This window comes from Ochlerotatus camptorhynchus, unplaced genomic scaffold (genome assembly GCF_037179485.1).
Source record: "Ochlerotatus camptorhynchus isolate MF236.1 unplaced genomic scaffold, CSIRO-AGI_Acam_v1.1 ptg000308l, whole genome shotgun sequence".
Lineage (NCBI taxonomy): Eukaryota > Metazoa > Arthropoda > Insecta > Diptera > Culicidae > Ochlerotatus > Ochlerotatus camptorhynchus.
In genome coordinates, this window is record NW_027040796.1 from 979,404 (window position 1) to 998,506 (window position 19,103).

At 38.6% G+C, this 19,103-nt stretch overlaps 1 protein-coding gene across 1 annotated transcript; it reads left to right on the forward strand.

The window, feature by feature from the left end:
* The first annotated feature begins 6,899 nt into the window (after nucleotides 1-6,899).
* On the forward strand, nucleotides 6,900-18,675 carry LOC135707366 (E3 ubiquitin-protein ligase TRIM37-like). The gene is made up of 3 exons (XM_065229182.1): nucleotides 6,900-7,846; nucleotides 7,918-8,019; nucleotides 18,047-18,675. The coding sequence occupies exons 1-3, from the start codon at nucleotides 7,047-7,049 to the stop codon at nucleotides 18,510-18,512; spliced, it is 1,368 nt and encodes a 455-aa protein (XP_065085254.1). The 5' UTR covers nucleotides 6,900-7,046; the 3' UTR covers nucleotides 18,513-18,675.
* The last annotated feature ends 428 nt before the right edge of the window (nucleotides 18,676-19,103 follow it).

Here is a 19,103-nt window from a genome sequence, read left to right on the forward strand (position 1 = left end):
TACACCCTGATCGGTCAAAGCTGAATCTATCAAAAAATGGGTAAACTATGTTGGGAGTGACAGGTTAACAATTGAACAAAGTCGGTCGGATCCATGTCAATGTTGCTCATGTGTCAGCTTGTCACTCCCAACATAGCTTACCCATTTTGAGTGTGTTCAGTTGTGACCAAGGAATCAAAAATATCTCCAAATGACAAGCGATCAACGAACCGAATAATAACGCTATGTCAGAAGTGGAAAGCAATAATGATATAATCTTCCTTCTTTTTCATGACAAGCAGCCCATGTGACACAACTCACTCGGGGCGGTAGAAGAAAACGAGCAAATTGTTGACAAGCCGCTTCACGAAGTAAAGCCGAAGATACGTGTGTTAATGGAAATTTTTTTGTTATGTCTTTTCTCGATTCATATCAAGCTATGTCCTCATCCGTGTATATTGCAACAAGGCAGGCAAGCAATATATCATTATTCTTCTACCACTCGGATCGAGCTATGTTACAGAGCGAGTTTGTCATGGTAGTCGTAGCAACCGTTTTGTCTGCATCGTTGGTTGCTTTATGTGTTTGGATTCGCTGGTTGTGACCGATCTGGGAGGATTCTACCCAAATTTGAGTAGTTTTTAAATAACGTGTAAGTATTGACGTTGACGGTGGCTTTTTAACTCTTTGCTCCTATGGAAAATCCCAAAGTCTAGCGGATTTTGTATTATTTCTTCATGGTACCAGCGAGCCACCGTCTCTTCATGCACAGATTAACAGGATCTTATGAGATGTTTCACTGGAGTGAAAGGGTAAGGTAATGTCTAACATGTTTCTCGAACAGACTGACGTTTGCTAATGGGATTTTACCATAGGAGTTAAGAGTTACAGAGTGACCGGAAAGGCTAGTTGTCAAGGTAATGCGACCATTCTCTTTTAGCTCTAGGGCACAGGGGGCTTATCAAAGGATTTATTAACACTCCAAATACGGTGGGTAAAATACTTTACGCCGACTGCGAAGCCTCCGAAAAACGTGTAACGGCAAGTTTGCAATGACATAACCTAGCCATTTCTTGATGAATTTCAAAAATTGTGGTACCTCTAGAATTCCTAGGCTCTGTAGATTATTGTAATTGCAGAAAGATAGAAAATAGGGTCGTTACACGTTTTTTTAATACCCCGTTCACATTACAGCCTATATCACGTAATATAGGCTGTCTTGCAATGAGCACTCATACATAGGATTTCCAGTGAAAACTAGATGTATGAGTGCTCATTGCAAGACAGCGTATATCACGTGATATACGCAGTAATGTGAACGGGATATAAGGTGTGTGTTCATGGGGCCTTCCTTAGCTCAATCGGTAAAGGCGCAACTACAAAGCAAGACCATGCTGGAGGTGGCTGGGTTCGATTCCCGGTTCGGTCTAGGAATTTTTCGGGTTGGAAAATTTCTCGACTGGCATAGAAGTATGATCGGACTTGCCACACAATCATATCAATGCAAAAATGGTACAGGCATCGAAACTCTCAATTAACAACTGTGGAAGTGCATCTAGAACACTAAAAGCCGGCGCACAATGCATACGTTTTCGGGTTTTTTGACAGATAATGCATGGGCTAACTGTCAAAAAACTTGAAAACGTATCTATTGTGCGCCGGCCTTAAGTTGAGAGCACGCAATAAGCTAATATGCGATAAGCAATAAGCTTGAAATGCGAAGAAGAAGAAGAAGAAGAAGTTTATGGGTTTTGCAAGTGGGTTAAGATCCATAATTTAGATTAATGGTCACAAATGTTCATAATTAGCCAGGGTACAGTCAACAATCAATACGAAACTAACGATTTTAAATTGGCTCACCACTTTAGTAGCCTCTTGGTCCCAAGCAAACGATTAACGTACCCTATTCTAGTCGAAATTCTAGTACTACGCAATGTTTGTTTTGATTCGCTATGAAAGTTTGACAGATAAAATGAGGGGTTATTGGTTTTTCCTATGTTTCGAGGGGTGATTCGATTAGCTTGGGACCGAAGAGAGTACCAGAGCTGAGCCAAAAAGTTGAGCACGTTATTTCGGGACCTTCTAGTCTTAGAGTTACCTCTATGGTACAGTCATGGTTCTTATATATGGAACCTGGAGATAACGGAACGATCCTCGAAAGATCCGGAACATTCGTAAAAGTGGTCTATTCCGAGGGGGACGACTCTATCTAAAATGCAAAAAAGATTGTGTTTTGCTGTGGCTAGCTGCGCGCACACTGAGTAGATAGAAAGAAGATTGATGACGATTCTGAAGATTTCCTGCAAAAATATGATGAGCGCTGCAAGTAGATGCGACAAATGAAAGAAGATATTTCGAAGATTGATTCGCTAGTGTGAGATTTGTTGAGCATCTAAACTTGAGATTTAGACCTATTCATAAACCCCTGATCCTAGAACTTCGGGGTTTTTTTTCGAAAACATTAGGAACTGTGATATAAGAAATAATTTGGGTTTATGACATAAACATGGACCCGGATGGCCATCTTACCGTCCTCCGAAAGATCCGGAACATCCGTAAAAGTGTTCAATCTATGAAACTGATCCTAGAGCTCCACGGTTTTTTCGAAAACAGTTGGAAATGTTATATATAAATTAATTAGGGGTCATGACATAAACACGTACCTAGAAGGCCATGGGACCGTCCTGCGGAAGATCTGGAACATCTTTAAAAATGGTGAATCTATGAAACTGATCCTAGAACTCCGCGTTTTTTTTTCGAAAGCATTAGGACCTGTGATATAAGAAAGAATTTGGGGTCATGGCATAAAAATAGACCTGTATGGCCATAGGACCGTCCTCCGGAAGATCCGAAACATCCGTAAAAGTGGTCAATTCATGAAACTGATCCTAGAGCTCCGAAGTTTTAGAAAAACACTAATAGCTGTGATGTTAGAATGAATTTGGGGTCCTGACAAACATGGACCCTGATAGCTATGAGACTGTCCTCCGAAAGATCCGGAACATCCGTAAAAGTGGTCAATCCACAAAACTGATCCTAGAGTTCTACGTTTCTTTCGAAAGCATTTGAAACTGTGATATAATAAAGAATTTGGGGTCATGACATAAACCTGGACCCGGATGGTCATGGGGCCGTCCTCTGGTAGGTTTGTAACATCCCGAAAAGAGGTCAACCAATGAAACTGATCCTATAGCTCCGCAGTTTTTTTTTTCAAAAACATTAGGAACTGTGATATAAGAATTTGGGGTCATGGCATAAACATGTACCTGCATGGTCCTGGGATCGACGTCTAGAAGAACTGAAACGTCCGTAAAATGGTCGATCCATAACACTGATTCATGAGATCCACGGTTTTTTTTTCGAAAACACGTTTTACTGTGATATAAGAAATAATTAGGGGTCGTAACATAAACATGGTCCCAGATGGCTATGGGGCCATCCTCCGGAAAATCCAAAACATCCGTAAAAGTGGTCCTTTCATGAAACTGATCCTAGAGCTCCGCGATTTTTTCGAAAACACGTGGAACTGTGATATAAGACTCTTTTCGATTTTCATCAAAGTAGACGACCCTATTTTTAATATTTTTTACAATCAAAATAATGACACGCTCTAGGAATTCTAGAAGTACCACAATTTTTGAAATTAATCTAGACATGGCTAAGTTATGCTATTGTAAACTTGCCGTTACACGTTTTTCGGAGGCATCGTATTCGGAGTGTTAGGGCGTGTTTTCAAGTCGGCATGGTGGCAAGTGAACCAGGAAAACCGGGAAAAAGTCGGGAATTTATTTTCACCAGGAAAAACCGGGAAAAAACCAGGAGTTTTAAAAGTCCACCAGGAAAATAATCTTGTTTGTATAATGTAAATAGGTTTTAAATTTTATGTATGTAAAAGTTTCTTTTTACAATCAGGTCAAGACTAACCATTTTGTTCAAGCTAAATCTTTCACACAACTAAACATTGATGAACAAAATTTACCCTGAGAATTTAGTAAATATTAGATTTGTGCTTGATTGATATCAGACTCAAGCAGTGCCGACGCGTAACTACTGTTCAATAAAAAAGTTCTATTTGTAAAAAACTTCAGATGAGGCCTTCGAACTTCATGCAAGTTCTACAAAATTCGGGAAAGTTTTACAAGTTTCAGGAAAACCTTGTGAACTACAGTGATGACCTACGACGGTCAGGAAATCTCTCCGAACCTTCAGAGAAGTTCTACAAATTTCAGAGAAGTCTTACGAACTTCAGGGAAGTCCTTTAATCTTTGGGGAATAACTACGAATTTTTACAGAATTTTCTACAGATTTAATGAAACTTCTACGACATTTAGGCATTGCTTAAAACTTAAGGATAATCCTATGACCAACGGCTGAAAGTCTCCTTAATAAAGATATAAAAAAAAAAAAAAAATTAAAAATAATCCTATGACACTTATGGATTTTTCCGAGCTTCACAGAAGTCTTCAATACTCTTGGGAAGTCCTCTGAACTTGACATAGTTCTCAAAGCTCAAAAAAGTTCCTAGAACTTCCGAGAAGTTAATTGAATTACAGGTAGTCTTACGAAATTCATGGAGCTCTCCAAACTTCAGGGAATTTCCAAGAAATTAAGGAAAGACCCACAAACTTTTGGAAAACCCTTCGATATTTAAAGCCTTATGAACTTCAGGGAAGCTCTTCTAAATTTAGGGTCCTCATATATTCAGTTAAGCCTTTAAACTTCAGGAAAATCCTCAGATCTTCGAGAAAGTTCTTCGGTTCTTCGAACTTGAAGAAAGTCTTACGAACTTCTGAGAATTTCTACGAACCTCGTGGTACTTCTACGATATTTAAGAAATTCCTATGAATTTCAATAAACTCCGAACTTCGGGGAAGTCCTAAGATCTTAAAAAAAGTCCTTCGAACTTCGGGGAAGTTCCATGAAATTCAGGCAATACAAACTTCAATGAACCCTTCAGGAAAGACCTTAACGCTTCAGGGAAGTTCTACGAACTTTAGGGAGTTCCTACACACAAAAAACAAAAATTGTTGCTATAAAATAATGCATTTTCAAAATGAAAGTTTCTCAAATTTCGTAGTTTTAACAGGAAAATTTTCAAAATGAAAGTTATATCTTTGGTTTGAAAGTTTTTCTTTCACTTCTGACTTGTTATTTTAAAAGTGTATTATGTTTATATAAAAGTTGTTCAGCTGTCACAAATACCTCTTAATAGTAAAGTTTTTGGCAGCACTGAACCGATCTCTCAACCCCACTTCATTTTCCGCCAAAATTGAATATGAGTGGACGAGACGGAGGTAAAAAAAAGCAGTTTACGGTGGAATCGGTGTTCGAAAGCTGCCTCCAGTGACGATAAGTGGCAATCGATGGTGGTTCTGCCACTGCAACAGGAAACGAGGGATCGATTAAATTTGTTTTTACATCGTAGGTACGTGGTCAATTCCCGGGTGGTGGTCAATTCCCGTGGTGGGTGGCGTTCCTTTGCTGATGACAAGGATTTTCTGTCTTCATCATTCTGCTGGATATTTCTATGGTGAGTGTCCCAATTTTGTGGTATGCAATGGTTGTATTTCAAAGGCTGTATTTTTGTTTTTGTAGATTCTATATTGTCAGATCATGGAGAACAATGTAGCTCCAGCAGGAAGACCTCGTAAAGAATGCCGTTTTGAACGATGCAAGCAAGAGGAAAGTTCCGAAATTGCCGTCGACCCGAGGTTGGACCGAATACCTTCCTTTGATTCCTTGGACAGGACAAAATTTGCAATGGTAATTTTAACTATGTATTGTTTTGTTTTGTTTTTTTTTTTTATAAAATATACTCGAAAATATATCAATAAACATTATTTAAAAAAAATCATTCAAATATGAGTTTGGGTACTTTTTTAAATCTGGAAAACTATTAATCTGATAATATTTCAAATTTGAGATAAAAACATATATTGTCATGATAAAAACGACTCCTTTTGAATTGAAACAGTTCGTACTTCATTTTAAAAACATTGGTTTTCCTTTTGACAGTTCTACAATTTGATTCAAAAGCTTCAACTTTTGAATTTAACGAGGACTTAAACTTTTGATTTGACAGTTAACACATTTTTATGATGCATGCTTCGAACTTTCTACCAAAAAGAACCAACGAAAACTTTTAATTCTACCCATGGTATTTTTAATTTTAGTAACGATTATTTTTTGTGTGATGAACTTCAGCAGAAAGTCTTTCTAATAATAAGACTTATTAAACCAGCGTTGTTTATGAAATCTTGTAATCATTTGAAATCAAGTTGTAATCAAAATTCCGCTAAATAAGATCCTTAATCGTTGACAATTTGCGGAAAATTTAAACAAACTGGAAATCCGTAAAATTGTTAGAAGCAAAGGTTTGTCAAGATCGCTGAGTAGAGGCTTTATAATAGTGCACATGAATCACTTTTCTCAACTAATTAATTCAGCTTTGTAAACGAGAATACGTAAATCCCCTATCTTTAGTAGAAACTCCCTTGGTTCTAATTCCGAAATACCATAATATTAGCTTAAGAACTTATTTTAAATGCTTCTTTTTCTTGAACAATTTCTTTTAAATGCTTCTTATTCTTGAAAATTGACAAAATCCTGAAAATCCATTCCAGTCCAAGGTCTGAAAGAGATTCCAAGGACCAGAATCTTATTTTTTTTCCGATGAGAGGTCAAAGTATTCCTTCTAAATTCCCGGCTTTTTCCCGTTTTTTTTCCGATTCATCGTTCACTGGTCACCATAACCGGATAAAAGTAAAACCGTATTTATAATGTGTCCTGGGAAAAAATCATATCGGTATCGCGAGTAAATATTATTTCACTAAAATCTCCCCACCAGTAGACCGCTAAAGTTACAATGATCATTAGATGACAAACATACGCTTGAGTACCACAAAAGGGCTATTGAGAAACCACTTGGGTGTTTGTGTGACCATTTTGTGCTAGATCAGTGCAGCGTAAGAGATCATCCATCTGGTGGGCTAAAATCAATAGTGAAATTGTATGATTGTTACTTAAATTAATTTCCTGACTTGTATATTACGTTCATATTAAGAGCCATGGCATCGAACGATAGTTTGTGCCTTTCGACGACGGAGCAGCGAAAAATACTTGCCAAAGCGTGGCTCAACGATCAGATTGACATGGATGTGCTATTTGCCTGTGCCATCTGCCATAATGCAATCAACGTGGATCATCCAATCCATTGTCCGCAGTGTTCGAAGCTATTCTGTGCCGATTGTATCGATCGGTGGTTCAATACCGGTGGATCGCGGGCATCGATCTACTTGAAAGGCTGCCCATGCTGCCAGGCGAAGGTAACGTTCACTCAATTCACCTACTGTCGCGTCTATCAGGAGGTACGCGAGCTAATCGAAAGACTGCAAGAAAATCTGGAACAATTGATCCAGCTGCTGACCAAGCCTGTGAGCGTCTGCGAAGAGCACAACAAAGAACTGCTATTGTTTTGTCAGAAATGCAGTAAGTGTGTTTGCTTAAAATGCATTCTGCATGCTCAGCACCGCATGCATATTGACGAGGTAATGGAACTGGATGATGCTCGCGAGAAGCTGAAAGCCGTGATCACCAAAGAGAACACCTTTCTGGTCGATAGATTAGCTGCACTGAGCAGGGCCGGGGCGAGAATAGCGTCCCGGGAAAGTGATATGCACTTAGATCATGGGACATTACTGAACGACCTGACCGGTGCTATCGACACGATGTTCGAAAAGATACAAGAGGACAAGGATGAACGGATAAAACAGCATTTGGCACCGGTTAAGGTCGTTACAATGCGACAGCAGAAGGATGTGGAGCTGGTCATACAGAAAACATTCGAACTGGCTTCAGAGGAGACGAGGTAATGTTTGAATACAGTCAGTGGTGCTCGGTAGAATGTGGCAGTTATTCAAGTTGAGTTTATCTTTCCAGCCCAGATGTGGTAATGAAGACCTTACAGATGGTCGATGCCATCAAGAAGATGCATAGCGAGCCGCTTCCCGTGCTTCAGCTTCCTGATACCGAGTTTGTCAAGTAAGTCGGTTTTGTCATGTTTTACAATTACATTTCTTGGCCTGACTCTGGTGCATAGGGTTCAAACGGCTCAAAATCGGGTCCTGATTGATTGCGTCCCAAAATTTGAATTCAACTATAGAATAAGTTATAAGAGTAAAAATGAAACATTTTTTCTGTTACTCATCACAATTGTATTAACACTCGCATCTTTTGAAGCTGGACCACCAGAACCTAAATTTAAAAACAAAAACAGAAATGCAACATGTTGTTCCGCAGAATCGTTGCAAATACTAATTTCAGCTAAGGGAAGGTCCATTAATTATGTCACGCAAATTTAGTCCATTTTCAACCCCCTCTCCCCCCTTTGTCACATATTTTGTATGGAACTTAATTTTTTTTTGTATGACTCGTCACAGTTTCCAAAACCCCCCATCCCCCCTAAAAGTGTGACATAATTAATGGACGACCCCTAAAAGGATTTTTGGAATTATGAGATCATTAGGTATTATGACCATATTTTTTATTTGTAAGATTACAAGATACATCAAGAAGGTGAGCCATCTACTTGAATTATTTATATTTCAGATTGTCAATATCAACTGGCTCAAAGTAGCCCCAATGCTGGTTGGAAATAGCAAACCATCATTGGGGTTGCGATTAACAAATAAATTAATAAATGTACTAGCTGACCCATCTTGTCCCACATTTCCCTATATTTAACACATAAAACCTGTCAATTTAGCAATCAGTGGTTTTATAAATTTTCATTCACTCACTCGGCGATCATAAAATCGCTGATTGTGACCCTTTATCCTTTCGGACAGTTCAGGAACCTTGTTCCGTTTATGTTGCTGAGCTGGCAGCAATCAACTTCGCATAATTTCCGACATGCCCATAGACCATTACTTCATCTTCTCGGATAGTCTCAGTTCGATTGAGGCTATTCGGTCGATGAAAACAGGAAGTAATCATCTTATTTCCTTTTAAAAGGTAAGGGAGCAGATGAGTTTGCTGGTCGAAAGATCATATAATATCATATTATGATAACCTTTGTATGGGTCCTCTAACATTGCTCAATCCCACACTCCAAAAAATCTTCACGTTGATGCTACGTGAAAAATCACGTAACCCCTCAAACACCCCACTTCAATCATTTTCACGTGCCGCAGATCAAAGTCAAATGGAATTTTGATAAAACTTACGTGATTTTCATGTCGGTAGATACTACGGGAATTTCACGTAAAAAGGAATGTGATTAGCAAGTACACTCTACAAAGTATACACGTTCAACCTACGTGAAAAATCAAGTAGCCATTTCGATTACTTCAACTTCCATCTTTACATGATAGTAGTGAAATTGACAAACATACCGTGTAATGTTCACTGGAGCTGATGATGAAAGTGCTTACGTGAAATGGGTTTACGTGATTTACATGTATGAAAAAATTATTCAATATGGCGTCGACTTCATTAGAGGAAGAGTTATTCAGTTCCAACCTGGATCGGGTATCAAGATTGGGTCTGCTCGTTTTCTGACAAACATCAGTTTGCTCGTTTGATTTTAAAACCTAGCTCAGGTTGAGGTTCACACTGACAAAAAGTTCGGTTTCGCACTGGGTTGGAACTGGTGTTAACCTCGATAATAAAAGAATTCGCTATAACACTAAAACCACAGACAAACAGACGTAACTCTTTGAATAAAATTATCTTAAAATCATAGTACCACTAAACATAGGACTGCAGTAACGACATCTTGTGGGCTTCTCGCGGAAAACAAGCATGCTCGCTGATTCGTAAACAATGTTGCATGCAAGAAAAACCGAATATATATATTGCTTGATTTCCTATCCATATGGGACTGATATGCGATTATAGGCAGTATAACACTGCAGTCTAAAAAATCTTCACGTCCGTTTGTGTGTTTGGGACTTCGATATTTCCGCGAAACGAGATTTACGTGATTTTCAGGTACGCAAAAAAATCAATATGGCGTTACCGAGCGTGGTGGAAGAACTCCTCAAAGATTCAAAATTTCTCAGCAGTTGAACGGTAATTAGATTCTTTTACATTAAGTTATTTATGATTATATCACAGACAAACAGACGTAACTCTTCATTCTGGATCATCGTTTGCGCATTTAACGACTGGTTTGCCGCAGCGCTGGCATCGGATCGCTTTGACATTTCTATATTCGGTTTTTCTTGCATGCAACATTGTTTGCAAATCAGCGAGCATGCTTGTTTTCCGCGAGAAGCCCGCGGGACCCCGCGAGAAGCCCGCGGGACCCCGCGAGAAGCCCGCGAGAAGCCCGCGAGAAGCCCGCGAGAAGCCCGCGAGATGTCGTTACTGCAGTCCTATGTTTAGTGGTACTACGATTTTAAGATAATTTTATTCAAAGAGTTACGTCTGTTTGTCTGTGATTAAGTGTAACTTTTTTCTAGATTTATAATTTCAGACGGTGGCATCAGCATTTTGAGTCTGATGCAAACAGGTGTTAATATTTTGTCAGAAATAAAAAAAAACTCATACACGTTTCTACCTTAAAATAATCAGTTAGTCAATATTTTACAATTTTATGAGTAGAATAAGTATAAATTTAAACACGTGAAATTTATATCTTCCCGATAAAATTGCATAATATTGACTGCCTCTATATATACTTCCCATTATTCTCATTAAAAATTCACGTACAAATTACATGAAAAGCATTTTAAACAAAACGGAATGTCACGTAAAACTTACCAGATATCCAGTAGTTTTCACCCCGATTTCACGTAAGCAGTACGTGGAAATCAGGTCTTATTTACCTGACTAATCACGTAGATAATTGAAGCTGAATTTCGATCGGCTACGTGCAATTCCGGTAAAAGTTACGTGAAAAATACACACTTAGAAATACCTAATTTTACACGTGACGGAATCCATCTTTGACATAAAGGATGAGACGTAAACAAACATGTCATACAAAATTAAGTGCTCCGAGACTGAAAAGTTCGGTACTCGACGAAAAGTACGTTTGATTGAGCTGAGTTTTGCGTCTATTACGACTCAATTTTATGTCAAAAATGACGCTCGTATATGTCAGTCTGAGAGCACCTAAATTCACATGTTTTTTTTTAAATGTGTAGGGTGGACGAAAACCACCTATGTTTTTACGTCAATTGAACGTGAATATTTTTCAGAGTGCAGGCCATGAGAAGGCAGACTCTCTCGCAAAGGTGGGCGCACAACAAGGCGGGATTTATGATAGAAAAATTTCGCATGATGAATTTTTCCCATTAGTACGTGAGAGTTCTCTTTTTTGGTGATCGAAGTAGGTCGCGCTGAAGAAGTGACGTGTTTGAATGTTGCTCCCGTGTTTAACAAATTGTGAAGTTTCTTGCGAACATGTGTTTTTGCGTATTGGAATTTTTGAAACTGAGCGTGGAGCAGTTAGAGCTGATTGGAACGGGGATCGTGAGCCAAAATCCGGTGTTTCATCGACAATGCTGCAATGACGGTGCGTTTATTCCCATGCACTTCTTCCCGAGGCTAGAACAACTGGAAACTGATTTTATTATTATCATAGTCGTTATCACATGGATACGAATTTTGTTCATTTAAAACAAAAATATAAATGTTTATGTGAAAGTTTGAACATACTGAGAGGTAAGCACATATCATCGGTAAGAGACGTGTGTGTGAGAAAATTTGCGAAAAAATCTAAGGGCACCGGTGGGATTCGAACCCACAATCCATAGATCCACCGTTGTATAATTGGCAATGCACCCGTGTACTGAATGGGAATTGTGGGTTCGAATCCCACCGGTGCCCTTAGATTTTTTCGCAAATTTTCTCACACACACGTCTCTTACCGATGATATGTGCTTACCTCTCAGTATGTTCAAACTTTCTCATAAACAATTAAATTTACTGCAAAGTCACTAAACCGTAAATCAAACCAAAAGTATAAATGTATTTACGGTATATACATATATATGAATTTAGGGTATATACATATGAATTATTCAAAGTAAATTGAAAGCATGTTTTAAACTAAAATATTTACGTTTGAATTAAATTCAAAAACATGTTTATTTCAACAATATATATAGGATTTGGGTAAATGGTTTTTAGCGTGTCATGCCTTTTTATTTCCTTCTTGTTACATAAGCCATTTTACGAGACGTTTTGATGACAGTTCCTGGCGGGCCGCTCGTGGCATTGTTATTGTTTACGTCTGATAATTTTTGTTTTGATTCTCTACACGGCCAACAAAAGTAACTCACGAGTGTATGGGCTTGCCACGGATTTACCCAAAAGTAAGCAAGCTAAACACACTCCGTGAGTCACTTTTGATGGCCGTGTATTGCGAATGAAGATATTCGGCCCGCCAGTAAATGTCAAAATTAGTAAACAGAATAAAATCAGCTGACTCGATCTGTCTCGTAAAATGCCTTATCCGGAAAAAGTTGCCCCACACAGCAAAAAAAGTTGTTGAATATTACATCGAAACTGCTGCAACCAGGTCAATCCATCGGTTTAGTAATATCACATTGTACGATGTACATCGATTTTGCGAACAAAATTACATCCATTGATGTAATATTGTATCTGCTTTTTGCTATTACATCATTATTTCATACATCAGCTTGAATTACGTTGATCGATATTACATTTTTTTTTGCTGTGCAGCTTTGCTCAACTTAACAGAAAACGACCTGAAAGTGGCAAAACCGAAGATGGATCCGGAAACCAGCTCGACAAAACCGGTGGAACCCCACAGTATCAACTTCACTCCGTCTTTTCTGAAGCCGATCTCTATATCATCCTCCTCCACACTAGGGTTACCATATAGTATCCTAATGGAGGACATGTCCTCCTTTTTCAATAATTTTTCTTTATCCTCCTTTTGCCAGAAAATGTCCTCCTTTTTAATCCTTGCATTTTTTTCCAGTAACATATTCATTAAATTGTTTTCAAAGTGCGTTGTTTGCAGAGCTTATTTGTTTAATTATGTCACAACCTCATCTTATCTAGCAAATGCCATTCGATGGTGGGACTAGGAGTATACTACAGTTGAAGCAAATCGCTATCTCTTCATGTAAAGGATTTACATACGTATTTATAATTTTTCAACACTAACTTCAAGGGGTGTATCTTGCAGGTTAGCAGGTATTAGCAGCTGAGCTCAACGTTATTTCGTTCAGCAACTTATACCCTACTGTTACATATACAATTCACAGGGGAATCCAAGGGGATACCTAATGAATTTTCTAATAAAGTACCTCAATGTTTTGTTACGTTTTGCTGTTTTCATGACCATTTTTCTAAGTGTTTACATTAGAGTGGGTTTCCCGCTGCTCTTTCAATGCTTATTCTGGTCCCCAACAACTAGGAAAAATTTGAACGAATTTGGTTATAATCTCGATTTGCAGGAGAATTTTAAATTTTGTATGGTAAACGGAACGATCCTTTTCATTTGCTCACCAAAAATCCAAATATTGCTCAAATGCAATGTTACTTGGGATGCCCCTCTTTTTTTTTTGATTTCGTCCCACTGTGTGTCTGTGGAAATTCATCAAAACATATTTATAATGTTCGAAAATCTCTTTGTTGTTGATCGTGTGATTTTGGAGGTTTTTGTCAAAATTGATTCCTGGTCTGTCAGAATAAAGTCTGGTACAATAGCAGGTTTATTTGAAAATTTTCTATCTGTCAAAATTAAATTTAAATTCACCAAATGGAACACAGCCACACATATTGAAATCAACATGTGTTCGATTTTGACGTTCTGGTTCTGTAGAATTTTAGATATTTCAAGCATCCCTATTCAAATCAACGTATCTGATTTTGTAAACAATCACTTCAATCGGCGATTTGTGGAAACTGCAAGTTCACTCACAGAAACTTACAACACCAGCTAGTAGGCGAAAGTTTCGAAAGGTGTTTATTTGCGTAGGTGCGTTAGCAGACCTCCCTTAGCTCAGTCGGTAAAGCAAAAGCAAGAAAATGCTGGAGGTGGCTGGGTTCGATTCCCGGTCCAGTCTAGGAATTTTTCGGGTTGGAAAATTTCTCGACTTCCCTGGGTATAGAGTATGATTGTACTTGCCACACAATTATACTAATGCAAAAATGGTACAGGCATCGAAAGCTCTCACTTAAGAACTGTGGAAGTGCATCTAGAACACTAAGTTGAGAGCACTCAATAAGCTAATATGCCATACGCAATAAGCTTGAAATGCGAGGAAGAAAGAAGAAGCGTTAGCAGTTAAGACAAATCGTCGATTAAAGAGATTGTTTACAAAAGTAGATACGTCGATTTGAATAGTTACGCTTGATTTGTTTAGGCCGCTGTCATACTGAGAGCGAAGAGGCACGCCAAGCGTAAAATCGAATGTAAGGAATAATATAAATAAAATGAATTATTTTGTATAGAACGCTAAGCACGCCTCTTTGCTCCCACTATGGCAGCGCCCTTGTTGGTTTCCATGTTGGTTTCCATCAGCGATGACATGTATCCTAATGTATGTACATGCTAAAATTTGGGATAGTTTTAAGGCTGTAAAGCTGTAGTTTTCATGCATATCAGCTAGACTAGATCATTTACAAGTATCAAAAATGAATTATGAAGGCTAGTTTGATGCATTTTTCAGAAGTATAACGAGTAGATGAATTGTATTGGTAACGACTACAAGTTATGACAATCTCAATTAAACCTTTGCAAATCATATTAATAAAACCTTTGATAGAAACTCAATGTTAAGCTTTAATGTTAAGAAAAGGAATCATTGTCCTCCCTAATTTCCAAACCTCAAATGCAATGTCCTCCTTTTCAAGTTTTTGATATGGTAACCCTACTCCACACGTAGGGTTACCATATCAAAAACTTGAAAAGGAGGACATTTCATTTGAGGTTTGGAGATAAAGGAGGACAATGTTTCCTTTTCTTAACATTAAAGGAGGACAATGAGTTTTTATCAAACGTTTTAATAATATGTACGCTATCACAAAATTCATGATTTTCAAAGGTTCAATTGAGATTGTTCATAACTTGTAGTCGTTATCAATTTAATTCATATGCTCGATTTATGAAAAATGCATCAAAGTAGCCTTCATAATTTATTTTAAATACAAGCAAATGATCTAGTCTAGCTGTTTTGCATGAAAACAACAGCTTTACAGCCTTAAAACCATCCCAACTTTTATCATGTACACAAATCCGGATACATGCCATCGCTGATTGAAACCGATATGAAAATCTAAGCAACCTGTTAATTTTACCATTGATTCAGCAAACGACTCTAAACCAACACCTAAAATCCCATAGAACCAAAACGTCAAAATCGAACACATGTTGGATTGCTGTGTTCCATTTGGTGAATTTTCACTTAAATTATAAAGAAGGAAAATTTTCAAATAACAAAGGTATTTCTTTTTTTTTTACCTTTGGTTTGTTTTTTCCGTCGATCTTGTTTTCCGTGCTGAGCCCCAATGCTACCGACGTGCCAGGAAGGCAGCTCCCACACCTGGACCCTACCTATCGACCCATCAACTCATGAACCGGGGACCAACGGCTTTACTTCCCATCCGAAGGAAGGCGTGATCAGAGATGTTATGCCTCAGAACATCCCGGCGGCGCCGACTGGGATTGAACCCGGGCCTGCTGGGGTGAGAGGTAATCACGCTTACCACTACACCACCGGCGCCGTTACCCAGGTTTTTCATCAGACTTATTTCTGACAAACTAGCAACCCATTTTCACAAACACCTTCTTGAAAAAGGGGGGGGGGGGATTTTCGAAGAGTATAATATATTTTCGAAATTTCAACATTAGATGAAAATTCCCCAATTGGAACACAGTGTAAGGCTCTAACACCACTATCAGGTAGAGGATATTTTCCCCTATTCGATGGTACTGTTAGTATGCGTGGGCGAGCTACCAGTTACGTCAAATCGATGATCAAATGCATTGTTCACAAAAGCTGATTCGTCCTTTCGGAAACGTAATCGAGATTTGGTGAATTTTTGACACTTCGAAAATAAATTATAAATGTTAGAAGATCTCTCTGTTGTTGATCATCCGAATTTCGAGGAATTATTTGTCAAAATTGATCCCTGGTCTGTTAAAAATAAATCTGGTAGAATAGCAGGTTTATTTAAAAAAAATCATCTGTCAAATTTAAGTGGAAATTCAGCAAATGTAGGGGGTTGACAGCTGTAGTGTATTCCTGATCCCACCATTGAATGGCATTTGCTATATAAGATGAGGTTGCGACATAATTAAACAAATATTCTCTGCAAACAACGCTCAAGGAATTTTATAAATATGTTACTGGATAAAATGCAATTAATAAAAAGGAGGACATTTTCGGGCAAATGGAGGATGTAGAAAAATTGTTGAAAAAGGAGGACATGTCCTCCTTTAGGATACCATATGGCAACCCTATCCACACGTAACACACACATTCAAAATATGAATGTTTACGAACAACGAAAATCCGAAATGGATTCTGAATCCATTCCGGATCCTCCTCCGATACCGAACTTAGAAAGAAACCAGTATGAGGACCAGTGGCAGAAACGGCAAACCGACGCTGATATCACAATTTTTCACCGGTTCCACTGAACTGAAACCCCCGGACACCCACCCCGGACCAGGACCTCAATACCCACAGGTCACCCTTAATCACTCCTGAAAAAGAGCAAGAATGTAGATGCTCTGCCCGAAGATCTTTTTGTTTTTCATTTCATTGCAATAAGTTTTATTTTGATTTAGTGCAGACTACTAAAATAATTTCAAAATATGAATGTTTATTTAAAACATGAGAAGTAATATTATTTTTAGTTTAAACATTGATTTCACATGACTTCAAACATGGGAACGTTTGAAATCAAACTAATTTATTTTTGTGGCAAGAACAAACTGAGTTTACGTTTAAATTTACCTCAAATATTTTTGTTTTTGCGATAGTTTTTCTGCGTGCAGGATCAAGGAGATGGAACTCCGTTTGCGAAAACAATTTGACCACTTTGTCAAGCAGTTTTGGCGTGACTTTCTACCAGGGATTTCACAAAACTGGACTATTTTTTTATGAAACGCACAAATGTTGGCTACTTTTCTCGTGGTTCTAGAAGAAAAAATCTCAAAATAATGTTTTATTTCAAAGTTCGAGTGGTAGTATGAGCAGAGGCATGACAGCAGCGCTGTTTTATATCTTTTCAGGTTCAAGCAGAACGATGTACAACCAAATGGTACTCGATTATGACTAATGGGTTAGGGAAAATCGTTTATTTCATGAAAACAGAGATAAAATTATCATTTGTACAGTTTTCGAATGTTTTTTGTGGAAAATAAAAAAAAAAATATTTCAGCATATTCGTAATGTAATATCCTATCGATTGGCCTATTTGGATTTTATTTTCAGCGTTCAAAACCTAACACTATTTCACCACCCATATTTTTTGATTTGCACTCCAGTATAGTCGACAAAGACGTAGTTCTACGTCAAAAGTTGAGCACGTTTCTTCGGGACCTTCTGGTGCTACTGCGGCAACTTTCTCACCGGGCTACAATTGTTGCTGCTTCATCTGTTTCACAAGCTCGCTGAATAGCTTGTTCTGATTTTTAAATTGCATTGGTATTTTAACCATTTTGCTTGGATAACCTAGCTAGTGTGAGCTCACATTTCTGTGAACGGGTGAACCGACAAAAAACAAAATGACGTCGTGGGGCTTCCGCGTACACTCGTAACGCGCCCGGAGAGGGAAAGTTCTCACAAGTTCAACATAAACGATTTCACGATCCGAAACTTTTTTACGAATTTAATCCGCGAGAACTTCTGACACCATGTTTTGCTTTCTGATCAGAGAACAAGCAAACGCACGTCTAGTTATTTCCATGAGCTTTATTTGACTGTCTGTTCTTTTACTCTCTGGGTACTACTAGGTTATTATAAATTCGGGGAAAGCCAGATCAATGTAAACAGGGTGATACAAAAGTAATAATAAGTCAACTTAAAGAATCTTCTTGATTAATAATATAACCCTTTCGTTCCAATTTCAGTCCCATATCGCCTCCCCCGCTGGAGTTGCACTTCTCCATGCGCAGCTTTTCGAAACGGATCCTGCAGTCCTGTTCGGTTTTCTCCCTCCCGGAGTGCATCGAGGGTTTCTTACTGCAACTGAAGGGTCACCACGATTCGGAAGAGGACGTGATCAAGCTTTCGCTGCGCATCGTCGACGGTTACGACGTGAACGACATCAAGGTGATCTGCTACCCGACCAAGGGAGGCGAACCGCTGGTCAGGCGCATGGACCTGAGGAAGGGCGAAGACAACACGGTGCTAGAGTTTCCCGACTTTCCTTCGATGGGTGGCTTCCTGGAGGCACGCTCCGATGAGCTGCATATGCAGATGAAGTTTAGTTTGTGGGCTACGTACTACGATAAGTGTGCCCATAAGGATTGGTACATTAAGAAGCTGACCGGCGTTAAGCGGGAGGTGCTTGAAGAAATGCATAAAATGCACTAATAGTAATGGTAAGGCGTTCGCGCTGGTCGTGACCATTTGCCGTATGATTCGGTTTTGAGTGTATCTTTATTGTAATAACCGTTGTGATTTTTATTTAATGATTGTATGTATCACTTGTACTAGACTATATATTCATCAAGATAGGATTAACCATCAATCTAAATCGAATAAATGTAACAGAATTGTAAACAGCGATGTCTGATTGAAATCACAGTCTGCATTGGAACTGTGATAAGCTTTCAGGAGTGGTAAATTTCGATGACTTGTCGTTCGCTATCAGGTGCTTGTAACGCAAATTGGGAGTTCACAGAGTGCCTACATTGACGTGTGTTACGGCTGTTGTCGTTTGATAAGCCCCAACATGCCTACCGTTGCAACCTTATCACGATTGCCACCGATTTCATTTGGCCGTTCAAAAACACACAATTAGAGCCATAATTAGTTCAAATCACTTCGCCTAAGGTTCCAGCCTGAAGATTATCGTACACGTTAATAAACTTTACACAAGGCACAGATTTTCCCATCGGACGGAGATAGAGAGCGTTCAAAGTGATGTCTCTTTTAATTCCCCGCTGTCAATGAGTGTGTCTA

Bases quoted from the DNA above. Each gene is read 5' to 3' on its own strand.
- LOC135707366 (XM_065229182.1), top strand. From the start codon at position 7,047: ATGGCATCGAACGATAGTTTGTGCCTTTCGACGACGGAGCAGCGAAAA. The intron at 7,847-7,917 runs GTAATGTTTGAA...TTATCTTTCCAG, and splicing joins CTGGCTTCAGAGGAGACGAG to CCCAGATGTGGTAATGAAGA. The intron at 8,020-18,046 runs GTAAGTCGGTTT...TTCCAATTTCAG, and splicing joins CCTGATACCGAGTTTGTCAA to TCCCATATCGCCTCCCCCGC.